This window comes from Budorcas taxicolor, chromosome 20 (genome assembly GCF_023091745.1).
Source record: "Budorcas taxicolor isolate Tak-1 chromosome 20, Takin1.1, whole genome shotgun sequence".
Taxonomy (NCBI): domain Eukaryota; kingdom Metazoa; phylum Chordata; class Mammalia; order Artiodactyla; family Bovidae; genus Budorcas; species Budorcas taxicolor.
In genome coordinates, this window is record NC_068929.1 from 17,619,616 (window position 1) to 17,633,008 (window position 13,393).

A 13,393-nucleotide genomic window follows, 5' to 3' on the forward strand; every position below is an offset into this window, starting at 1 on the left:
ATAACACAGTCATATACACAATATGAACTATTAAGCTATATAAGGACCATTTGTCTCTACCTTCAATGTATTGCTTTCGGTTTCTAAAGCTACTTTTTGGTTTTTCCTCTTTTTTTGGTTAACTTTTGTTGCCTTTTCTGAGCTACCTTTTAGTCCTTTTTTTGTTTCCTTATTCTGGAAAATCAGGTAGCCAAATATGCCAGTGTTCTGTATAAAATGTGAAATCATGGCTTCTGAGTGAAATTGTAAGTCAGAAGAAAAGTACATGAGATAGGACATGAAATCTGTTGTGTTACCTGAACTGAATTTTAAAAAATTCTTTTCAGAAAATGAATTACTTTTCTTTATAGTTATATTCTAGATAAATTGTTTCATATGTATTGCTTTATGAGTCAAAAGATTTCCAGATAGAGTCAAGGGTTACAGTAAATATGGTTCAGCTTTTCAGAAGTTTAATTTATGCTACTGTCTGAGTTTTCACAAATAGTTGCTTAATACCACTGTGTATTTGTAGATCTACTCTCTAAGAAAAAAATGATAGGTAACAAATCAAACTCTAGATAGAGGTGTACTAAATGTTAAGGAATACAGTCACATACTGTTTATCAGTACTGTTCATAAAATGAACTTTGTGAAGTCAGCCTGGTTTTTATTGAAAGATTAGTCACTATATACCCATACATTGTTATTTTCAAAGTTTTAAGAAGAGAATTTTTATGATCCTCCTTAGGTTCCTTCTTTGATTATCAAGTAGCTTTGGTATTATCCTTCTAAACATTTAGGTTTCCAATTCGGTACTTAGTCTCGTGAATGTTTATTTACACTATGAAGGACAACAATGGTCTGATTAGTTATGTAATTTTGTAGTATATGTCCTTTGGCAAGCATTCTGCAATATAGATCTGTCCATTCAGAATGTTTTTCAATTAACTTAATTTTTTTTTTCTAGGTTAAAAAATAGCCATACTTTTAGTGACTATTCAGCCTAATACTCTGCTTATGAAAATTTCCATCATTATTATTTTCATTTTGGATTGAGAAAATGAATCCAAATATAGAAGAAAGTACCAGATGTTGGGAAAAAATACCTGCTAAATAGTGGAACATCTAATAACTAATCTGCAAGAAGTTATAAAGAAATAAAATTGTTATGCTTCGATTTTGGTATGGTATTGACTCTCTAGAACATAGGTAGCCCTCTAAAAAATCATCCAGTTTTCTAAATTATGGAAATTTTGTGGAAGACGTTTACCTGGATTTTGAGCCTCGTCATGGCTTCATCGGAATTTCATAGTGACTACAGGCTTTCATACAGTTCTCAAGGTAGGATTCCTGCTTTCGAAACTGACAAAAAAATATTGCTATTAATCTTACAAGGAAAGATTCTGAATATTTAGTTGAACGAACATTTTCTTTCATATGTATAATGGTAGGAGCAGAGACCTAGTGTGTCAATTCAGTGCTAGTTTCATAAATGTTAATGATTATAATAGACTTTTAACTTGTCCTACTAGTATTTAACATCTAGTGCATTTTAGAGTTGACTGGTCTTCCTCAGAAGACCCTGGCCTCTTCTTCTGATTCTTAACTTTACTAATATACTCATTGTCAGGGTTTACAGTAAAGATCATGCTCAAAAGGAATCCAGAGGTTATTGCTATAGAAGAATAAGAAACCAGACAAATTCTGACGTAAGATCCTTGTGGACCCTTAATATAAAAATGTGTTTCCAAACTTAAGAATTCTGATCTAAGGACTAGAAGCTACATAAAAGAATTAGAAGTTCAACTTGTCAAGTTCTAATCCACGTGTGAAAGTTGCTCAGTCATGTCTGACTCTTTGCGACCCCATGAACTATACAGTCCACGGAGTTCTCTAGGCCAGGACACTGGAGTGGGTAGCCTTTCCCTTCTCCAGGGGATCTTCCCAACCCAGGGATCAAAGCCAGGTCTCCCACATTGCAGGTGGATTCTTTACCAACTAAAACACAAGGGAAGCCCATAATTTTAGTCCATAAAATTGAACTTTTTATCATAGAAAAGATGTTACCAGAGGTTCTAGGAATGAAGATCATTTTGTTTTCCACAGATCAGTCCAATTCTTAAAGAGTTATTGAAAGCATACTTTTTTGAATTCTGCTCCCATGAATGTATAGTAACAGATCTTTTTTTGTTGTTCTGATAAGCCAGATTTTCAGGACCATTATGGATTGATGTATATATCTAAGAAGTCCATATGTACAAAATGTGGCTCTCAAATCAACAAACCCATAGCATTTAATATAAACTGTTATTTATAATTGAAATAAGTATTATTTAAAATTTTTTTTCCATTTGGTCATGGTTTCATGGAAGTTTATATTTGTGGGTAAACTTCATATTTAGACAGTGAAGCAGTGTGCAGACATTTGGTTCTGCCTTAGTGATAAACTTAGCTAAAGGAAGATATGGTTAAGAAGGTAAATTGGTAATATTTAATGCATCTAAGTGACGAAAATATATTTAATAGTCTTCTGAATTTTTTATTGATCTGATAATTTTTAAACAACTGTACTGTAATATACATACCATATAATCACCCATTTAAAATATACAATTCATTGGTTTACAGTTACTCACAGAGTTGTACAACCATCATCACAATCAAATTTAGAACATTTTATCAACCCCAAAAGAAACTCTGAACTCATTAATGGTCACTCCCCACTTCCTCCAAACCACCTTATCCCCAGTCCTAGGCAACCTCTGGTCTATTTTTGTCCATAGAGTTTTGCCTATTCTGTGTGACTGGTTCTTTTCATTTAGCATAGTGTTTTTATAGTATTAGATAAGGAACTTTGATTATGAAGGCTGTTATGAAGATTCATTCATGTCATAACATGTTTCAGTATTCCTTTTTATTGTACAATAATTTGTTGCATGAATATATCACATATTATTCATCCATTCATTCATCTATCAATTGATGGACATTTGGGTTATTTACCCCTTTTAGTTATTATGAATAATGCTGCTATGAACATTTTTGTGCAAGTTTTTGTGTGGATTTATGTTTTCATTTCTCTTGTAAAAATACCTGAGAGTGAAATTGCTGGGTCAGATGGTAGTTCTATGTTTAACTTTTTGAGGAACTGCTAGGCTGTTTTCCAAAGTGGTTGCTGTAATTTTACATTGTAACTGATAATTAAAAAAAAAAAAGTTCAACAAGGCTGTAGAGATTCTGTGTAAACTCTTTTGGGTAACTTTCACAACATTTTATCTGAATGAAATTCTGTTGTTTTACGTATGTGTATTTTTACCAATATTCTTATGTGCTATAAAATTTAGCTCTTAGAATTCATGTTTTCAAAATTAAATTTAAAAAAAGCCTTTCAAAAAACTTTAAAATACTTTTTAAAGGAATGGAATATTTGGAACTTAATTCATCTTGAGATTTTAAACTTTTGCTCTTTCATTTTTGCTTAATATAACATGTTTTCCCATACTTTGTATATAATAATGCATAGTTTTAAGGAATATAGTTGCTTATACTGTTACTTCTTTGATCTGTTAAATTTTCTTTTCTTCCATGTGTTTTTTCTGGATTTTCTGCCCTGTGGTTACAAAAGAGGAATTCCTGACTTATCTAGAACACTACCAGCTAACTATTCCAATAAGAGTTGATCAAAATGGAGCTTTTCTCAGCTTTACTGTGAAAAATGATAAACACTCCAGGAGAAGACGGAGTATGGACCCTATCGATCCACAGCAGGCAGTATCTAAGTTATTTTTTAAACTTTCAGCCTATGGCAAGCACTTTCACCTAAACTTGACTCTCAACACAGATTTTGTGTCCAAACATTTTACAGTAGAATATTGGGGAAAAGATGGACCCCAGTGGAAGCATGATTTTTTAGACAACTGTCATTACACAGGATACTTGCAAGATCAACGTAGTACAACTAAAGTGGCTTTAAGCAATTGTGTTGGGTTGGTAAGTAGATGTTATAATTTTAAATTTGTGATGTGGAAATAAATTCACAATATAAATGTCTTTTCTCAGGTTAATAATATACACACATATATTTATATGGTTTATCTAGGGAAGGAAACATTCTAAAATTTTTGTTATTTCTATTGCCTTTGCTTTTGATAATCTTTTTCATAATGTTTGCATTGAACTTTCAAAGTAGGAACAATTTTTAAAACCCTGTATTATTAGTAGAGAAGTGAATGAAACCTCTCCTTTCCTTTTAGAGTTAAATTTTTCTGATCAAATACTATATGCTTAATGCATAGACAAAACTCAGTCTTTGATGAGGAACTTAAGGGTATTGTGTGTATGTATGTGTTTGTATTATGCAGGAAACCATGACACTGATTACCTCTTAAAGTTCTTTCATGTCTTTCTCTGGTAATCAACATAGCTTAAAATTACTCATGACCTATTTAGGTTTATAAGTCCTTGAAGCAAAATCTTATATATCAATCAATGTCTCTTTAGAAAATATTTTTTTTCCTACATTTATCTGATAATTGATAATAAATCTTATTTTACCCTGAAACTGGATTTCAAGAGTATAGGTTCTATGCTGGGCATTTGAGTCCATTCTAGTCTAATGGTAAATACACAGTTCAAGGCTGCACATAGTAATGGTTGTAGAACAAAGCACATTCTTCATTTCTACTTCCTGTATTTCACATTTCATCTACTGCTTTTCATGCCAGTGTAGATGTTCTATTAAAGCTTTATTGGTTTAAAAGAGTACAGACATTCTGATGCTCAACTCACATTTTCAAAAACTGTTTTTCTTCCTTACTCTTATCACATCCATATCTTCAATCTTATTTCACTATAAAAAAGTATATGGAGTTGAGTTTAGATAGATTCTAAATTTCAAAGAAGTATTAAGAACCATGTAGTTGAGAAAAATTTTTGCCATGGGTATATATAAGAATTTGCTCGAATGTCAATTTTCTGTAATGTTAATAAGTCAAAATGATTACTTAGATTTTAATATTTGGGTTAATTCCTATAATATAGACATATTGAATATATTCATCACTAGTTTCTTTGTCTCTAAGCAGTTTTAAACTTTATATACAAAAGAGATTCCTCTTTTTGAATAAATTATCCAAAATAACTATTTTTAAACTTATGACATTTGCTGTTAAGTATGATAGAAAAATACTGTTCCTAGTCATTAACCAAGCTCTTTAAATTTGGCATTAATTATGCCATTGATAATTTTAACACGCTGGTCAAATGAACAGATCTGAGATTTAGAAAAAAAGCTAATTCCATTGTGAAGCTGAGGGAAGAGGAGTGATTGGAGATATGAAGATGAGTTAGATCTTATAGGAGATAATGAAAGTCTATACCGACTATGGCACTGGGAATGGAGCAGATGGATAAATTTGAACCTCATTTTGGTGAGAAAATTTATAGGATTTGTGTCTTATTGATTTTTCTTCCCTAGCATATAGTAAATAGTGGATATTTAATGATATTTAAAAAATCATTGAACTGGATGTGAAATGGAGGAGAGAAAGTAATTGATGATGATTGAGATTTCACTTTTGGACGAGGCTGTATATGAATTTTACTAATAGAGAAAAGTCATGGTAGTGGAATGCTGGAGTTTAAAGGAAGATGAAGATAGTGATTTTGATATAGTGAATGTGAAGAATCTGAAGAAATAAAGGTTAAAGATTCTAGTTGGCTTTTGGAAAATACAGCTTTGAAATCTAGAAAAGAATTTTATTCTGGAAACAAATAATTTGAGAATTGCTGATATAAGTGACTACTGATGGAATGGTGAAAGACGTTGATAAGGCAAAGGTGAGAAGAAGATTATAAATGGAATCTGTGCTTAAGGGAATAGCAGAGTGTTGTTGCAGGAAGGTGGACCCCTTCCAGGGCCCGAAACTGGGCTCTTGTCTAATGCTCGGAAATGAATTGTCCAAGGAGACACATGGGCTGACAAAGCAAGAGATTTTATTGGGAAAGGGCACCTGGGTGGAGAGCAGTAGAGAAAGGAGACCCAGGAGAACTGTAGGGTAAGGAAATCCAGGAGAACTGCTCTGCCGTGTGGCTTGCAGTCTTGGGTTTTATGGTGATGGGATTAGTTTCCTGGTGGTCTTTGGCCAATCATTCTAATTCAGAGTCTTTCCTGGTGGCGCACGCATCGCTCAGCCAAGATGGATGCTATCGAGAGGGATTCTGGGAAGTGGATGGACACGCAGTGTCTCCTTTAGACCTTTCCCGAATTCTTCCGGTTGGTGACGGCTAATTAGTTCCCTATTCCTTATCAGGATCTCCTGTCATAAAACAACTCATGCAAATAGTTACTATGGTGCCTGGCCAGGGTGGGTGGTTTCAATCAATGTGCTTCCCCTAACAGTGTCACTCATCTATTTTTCATCCTCATTGAAACTTCTGTGTCTCTTGTTCTCTTTTTTTTCCTATTCATTAGCACCTGTTTTGGGCTTCCCTTGTGGCTCAGCTGGTAAATAATCCACCTGCAGTGCGGGAGACCTGGGTTTGACCCCTAGGTTCCAAAGATCCCCTGGAGAAGGGAAAGGATACCCACTCCAGTATTCTGCCCTGGAGAATTCCATGGACTGTAGGGGTCTTAAATAGTTGGACCTAACTGAGCAACTTTCACTTTCACTTTTAGCACCTGTTTTACTTTTAGCTTCCTGTTGAAACTGTGTGGTGTTGATTCATTTTGATTTCTTGATTTAGGGGTGGTCTACCAGGTTTATAACTGAAGTTTCCATTTCTCTTTGGCAACTAATAAGGAATTTGTGAGCAGATTCTATGTAAATATCCTTCCTCATCATACTTTTATTTGCCAGTTTTAGTAATCCTCACATTTATTCTTATTTTATGTCATGTTATTTTTTAAAATGTGTCCAACTCTGTGACCCTGTAGACTGTAGCCTGCAGGCTTCCTCTGTCCATGGAATTCTCCAGGCAAAAATCCTGACGTGGGTAGCCACTCTCTTCTCTAGAGGATCTTCCCAACCTAGAGATTGAACTTGAGTCTCCTGCATTGCAGGTGGATTCTTTACCATCTGACACAGCAGGGAAGCCCTATATCATATTACATTTTTAATCAAATGAAATATATAAATAAGTTTTTCTAAAATCCCATTTTTCTAAGGTCCCTTGTAACCAATTTTGTTTTTAATTGTTCTATATAAAATAGTTTTCAATGTAGAGATCATTGGTGCTTTCTAATCATATTTCCTTACCCATAATTTCAATTTTACAATGCTTATACCACTCATCCATTTCCTTAGCCCTTGTATTTATTGCTTGGAATATATTCCATTCTTCTTTGGAGTCATTTTTCTTGGAGTATATGGTTTAATCAATTTCTTGAGCTATTAATAGCTCAAGATCTTGGGGTTTCTTTATTCCTAGGTTAATTCTGCATTTTCTTTTTGTTTACAGAATTTGCATACTTGTTTTGTTGGAGAACATTGTTAAGTAATTACCTCAGAAAAGGTACCTGAGAAGTAAAATTTCTGAGTCTTTGCCTGTTTCAGAGTGACTTTATGTTGCCCTCTTGTTTGGTTAATAATTCAGCTAGATATAGAAGTCTAGGTTCAAAAATAATTATCCTTTAGGACCATGGATGTTGGAATTGGATAAGGGAAATATGGGGTATCAAACTTATCTCTATGGCTTTATATCTTAGGAAAAGATTTAAAGGTCTAAGCATTGATTTATTTTGGTGGCAGATAAGTCTGCTTCTTATTCTTTTCTTTACAAATTTTTCTTTCTTCAAAATGGTATGCTTTTCTTCTTATCCTTTTTGTTTCAGAAATTATATAATAATGTATAAGCTGTGGGTCTTCTGTCCTTACACTGACTTTGTATTTGATGAGTACTTTCAATTTAAAGACTCTCCTTCAACTGAGAGATATATAAAAAAAATTTCTTAGTAACTTTCTCTCCTTGTACCCCACCATCCCATTCTGTAATTGGATCTCCTTTTTTCTTTTCACCCCATTTTTTTTTCATTTTTGTTCTAAGATCTATGAAATTTTCCCACTTTTGCTTTCTTTTTCTTCATTGATTTAAAAATTATAGCAGTCATATTTCTTATTTTCAACAGATCTTTTCCAGATCTGTTTGTTTCTTCGTATTTTGTTCAACTTCATGAAAAATGATTTTATCTCTCTAAGATACTAAATACTATACACATAGTTCAGTTCAGTTCAGTTCAGTTGCTCAGTTGTGTCCGACGCTTTGCGATTCCATGAATTGCAGCACGCCAGGCCTCCCTGTCCATCACCAACTCCCGGAGTTCACCCAAACTCATGTGCATCGAGTCAGTGATGCCATCCAGCCATCTCATCCTCTGTCGTCCCCTTCTCCTCCTGCCCCTAGTCCCACCCAGCATCAGGGTCTTTTCCAATCAGTCAACTCTTGGCATGAGGTGGCCAAAGTATTGGAGTTTCAGCCTCAGCATCAGTCCTTCCAGTGAACACCCAGGACTGATCTTCTTTAGGATGGACTGGTTGGATCTCCTTGCAGTCCAAGGGACTCCTAAGAGTCTTCTCCAGCACCACAGTTCAAAAGCATCAATTCTTCAGTGCTCAGCTTTCTTCACAGTCCAACTCTCACATCCCTACATGACCACTGGAAAAACCATAGCCTTGACTAGACGGACCTTTGTTGGCAAAGTATATCTCTGCTTTTGAATATACTATCTAGGTTGGTCATAACTTTCCTTCCAAGGAGTAAGCGTCTTTTAATTTCTTGGCTGTAATCACCATGTGCCGTGATTTATTTTTTGGAACCCCCAAAAATAAAGTCTGACACTGTTTCCATTGTTTCCCCATCTATTTCCCATGAAGTGATGGGTTCGGATGCCATGATCTTTGTTTTCTGAATGTTGAGCTTTAGGCCAACTTTTTCACTCTCCTCTTTCACTTTCATCAAGAGGCTTTTTAGTTCTTCTTCACTTTCTGCCATAAGGGTGGTGTCATCTGCATATCTGAGGTTATTGATATTTCTCCCGGCAATCTTGATTCCAGCTTGTGCTTCCTCCAGCCCAGCATATCTCATGATGTACTCTGCATATAAGATAAATAAGCAGGGTGACAATATACAGCCTTGACGTACTCCTTTTCCTTTTTGGAACCAGTCTGTTGTTCCATGTCCAGTTCTAACTGTGCTTCCTGACCTGCGTATAGGTTTCTCAAGAGGCAGGTCAGGTGGTCTGGTATGCCCATCTCTTTCAAAATTTTCCACAGTTTCTTGTGATCCACACAGTCAAAGGCTTTGGTATAGTCAGTAAAGCAGAAAGAGATGTTTTTCTGGAACTCTCTTGCTTTTTCCATGATCCAGCGGATGTTGGCAATTTGATCTCCGGTTCCTCTGCCTTTTCGAAAACCAGCTTGAACATCTGGAAGTTCACGGTTCATGTATTGCTGAAGCCTGTCTTGGAGAATTTTGAGCATTGCTTTGCTAGCGTGTGAGATGAGTGCAATTGTGCGGTAGTTTGAGCATTCTTTGGCATTGCCTTTCTTTGGGATTGGAATGAAAACTGACCTTTTCCAGTCCTGTGGCCACTGCTGAGTTTTCCAAATTTGCTGGCATATTGAGTGCAGCACATTCTCAGCATCATCTTTCAGGATTTGAAATAGCTCAACTGGAATTCCATCATCTCCACTAGTTTTGTTCATAGTGATGCTTTCTAAGGCCCACTTGACTTCATATTCCAGGATGTCTGACTCTTGGTGAGTGATCACACCATTGTGGTTATCTTTGTCGTGAATATCTTTTTTGTACAGTTCTTCTGTGTATTCTTGCCACCTCTTCTTAATATCTTCTGCTTCTTTTAGGTCCATACAATTTCTTTATTGAGCCCATCTTTGCATGAAATGTTCCCTTGGTCTCTCTAATTTTCTTGAAGAGGTCTCTAGTCTTTTCCATTCTGTTGTTTTCCTCTATTTCTTTGCATTGTTCACTAAGGAAGGCTTTCTTATCTCTCCTTGCTATTCTTTGGAACTCTGTATTCAAATGGGAATATCTTTCCTTTTCTCCTTTGCTTTTCCCTTCTCTTCTTTTCACAGCTATTTATAAGGCCTCCTCAGACAGCCATTTTGCTTTTTTTGCATTTTTTTTTCCATGGGGCTAGTCTTGATCCCTGTCTCCTGTACAATGTCACGAACCTCTGTCCATAGTTCATCAGGCACTCTATCTATCAGATCTAGTCCCTTAAATCTATTTCTCACTTCCACTGTATAATCATAAGGGATTTGATTTAGGTCATACCTGAATGGTCTAGTGGTTTTCCCTACTTTCTTCAAATTCAGTCTAAATTTGACAATAAGGAGTTCATGATCTAAGCCACAGTCAGCTCCTGGTTTTGTTTTTGTTGTCTGTATAGAGCTTCTCCATCTTTGGCTGCGAAGAATTTAATCAGTCAGATTTTGGTGTTGACCATCTGGTGATTTCCATGTGTAGAGTCTTCTCTTGTGTTGTTAGAAGAGGGTGTTTGCTATGACCAGTGCATTTTCTTGGCAAAAGTCTATTAGTCTTTGCCCTGCTTCATTCCGTATTCCAAGGCCAAATTTGCCTATTACTCCAGGTGTTTCTTGACTTCCTATTTTTGCATTCCAGTCCCCAATAATGAAAACGACATCTTTTTTGGGCGTTAGTTCTAAGAAGGCTTCTAGGTCTTCATAGAACCGTTTAACTTCAGCTTCTTCAGCGTTACTGGTTGGGGCGTAGGTTTGGATCACCATGATATTGAATGGTTTGCCTTGGAAACGAACAGAGATCATTCTGTTGTTTTTGAGATTGCATCCAAGTACTGCATTTTGGCCTCTTTTGTTGACCAGGATGGCTACTCCATTTCTTCTAAGGAATTCTTGCCTACATAGTTAGAAAAGACCAACAACCCCATTAGACTTTCTGTTCATTTAGTTATGTTCACAATTGCCTCTCTACATTTTTCATTATTAATTCATCCATTCATCAAATGATTATAAGTACTTATCAAGTACGTGGCACTGTTCCAGGTGATAGGAGTACAACAATGAGCAAAACAAGAATCCATGTAATCCTATAGCTTGCATTCTAGTGGAGGAGATGCACAATTAAGTAAATAAGAATCATAATATGTTGGATAGTGAGAAGTTCTAAGGTAGAAAAAATATTTACTAAAGACCTTAAAAGGAATAAGAAAAGGAATGATGACATCTGAAGGATAACATTTCCAGGTGGAAATCTTCAAATACGAAGGTCTGATTTGAGAGTGTTTGAGGAATACCAAGAAGATTGCCATGGCTAAAGCTAAGTGAGAGAGAGCAAGAGTAATGGAAGGTGAAGTTAGAAAGAGAACTGGGGGCAGATGTTAGGCTTTAGAGAACACAGTAAGGAAAGAATCAGTGATGATTCCAAGCTTGGGGCCTGAGCAACTAGAATATATAAATAGCAGCCATCAATGAGATGAGAAAGATGTAGGTAGTAATTGAGATGGAAAAGCTGTAGTAGTAGTAGGTTGGGGGGGTTTATATAACATAATTTCATACACTGAACTTGAGATACTATCTAAGATACTAGATATGCAAGCCTGGAGTTCAGGAGAGAGATGTGAGTTGTGAACTTATTTTGGGAGTCGTCTATCTATGTATATGTCTGTATCTATATCTGTCTCTCTATATATGGCATTTAAGCCAGGAGGTAATATGAATTTGCTTTGAGAGAGTATATATAGAATAAATCGGAGGTCTAAGGACTGAGCCTTTGAGTGCTCCAAGAGGTTAGGGAGATCAAAAAGATGTGGAGGGGACATCTAAGAACAGTGGAGCAAGAAGCCTGAAGAAAAACCAGGCAAATATCCTGGAAGCTAATAGAGGGAAGTATTTAAAGGGAAAAATGCTGCTGAGTCAAAATAAGAGTAAACTAAAGACCAAAAATTGAATTTATCAATGGCTTCTCTCCTAGACCTCCAGAGGGATTCAGGGTACATACACAAATACAAATATTAAGAGCCAATGATATAAAAAAATACTGAAGTCAACAATTATTCAGGAATGGTATTGTAGTGAGTGACAATGATCCAGAAACTAACGTCTTTGAGGAGTGATGAAACTGACTTTGGGTCAGTAGTTGGCAACTACTACTTGCAGAGGGAAAAGGTGATGGTATGGGATTTGAAGGGTATGGTTGTTTTTTTTGTTTTTGTTTTTTTGAGAACAGGGCGATAATTGCTTAGAAATATCATTGAGTACAAGAAATTCTTAACCCTCCCTCCATGTCTAATAGGAGGCATGTAGGAGAGAAAGTAGCCACCATTCCAGAAGATTACAGGGAAGGAAAAATGTTATTCAGGGAGATTCAGGTTTTTGTTTGAACCTGATGAAATGAACATTCACAGATGAGGCAGAGGGTATATATCAATTATATGTAATTGACCTTGAGATTGAGAGGATATAGTTGCAGTGTTTTAAATGGTGAAGGGGGAAATAGAAGATGAGATCACAAAATGTAATGTACCTAACCATATGGGCAATGGAATCCAGGGAATGAGTCTTGGGGTTTTTGGAGGGACTGGCATGTCAGGGAATGGAGGACTCCATCATCTGACCTCCAGCACATAATCCTTTCCCCTTACCCTCCCTTTATCTACAGAGCTCCTTCTCAAATACTGTGTGCATGCTTCTGTCCTGTTGTCTCTGCATTTGCCATTCCCACTGTCTGGCTCTTTCCTAAGATATCTGGCATACTCCTTCACTTTATTCAGGTTTCTGTTCAAATACCACCTTACAGAGGATGTTCCTGACCATCCTAAATAGTTTGTATAATTCTCTCTGTCCTCTGATTACTTTCTGTCCTCTTACTGCTTTATGTCTCTTCTTGACATATCTTGCTACCTGATTCTTCATTTATTTATACAATGAATGAACAACTTTTTTTTCTAGTTCTTTCCTAAAGCATATAAGCTTCATGAAAGGGCCAAAATTCTTTTTTCATTTTTGTTCTCCTACCACCTAGAATAGTACCTGTCATGTGATAGGCTCTCAAAGCATACTTTTTAAATAAATAGATGAAGTTAGAAGCAACCCTCAGAGACTAGGGGAATTATAATATAGTGACTAAGAGTTCAGCTTCCAAAGATAGTTGAATGAATTTGTTACTGAACTTTGCTCAATATAATTTTCTTATCTGCCAAATAGTAGTACCTACTTTATAGAAATATTAAGATTAAATGGGATAATGTGTATAGACATTTTACAGACTACCTAACACATCAGATCTCTGGATTTTCTTCCAGGACCTTTACCTTCTTGAAATTAGAGATTTTATTTACCAGGTTTCTGACTGTTTTTCGCCAGCAGCCTGACTTTCTTGTTTTTGACATCTGCCCACAGTCCAGCATCTACCG

General features: G+C 35.8%; 1 protein-coding gene across 1 annotated transcript in view; it reads left to right on the forward strand.

Annotated features, from left to right (window-relative positions):
* Positions 1-1,226: 1,226 nt before the first annotated feature.
* Positions 1,227-13,393, forward strand: part of ADAMTS6 (ADAM metallopeptidase with thrombospondin type 1 motif 6) — a 275,958-nt gene continuing 263,791 nt past the window's right edge. Inside the window, exons 1-2 of the mRNA XM_052659189.1 lie at positions 1,227-1,323; positions 3,608-3,972. Coding sequence (XP_052515149.1) covers positions 1,227-1,323; positions 3,608-3,972 — 462 coding nt within the window. The remainder of the gene's footprint in view (positions 1,324-3,607; positions 3,973-13,393) is intronic.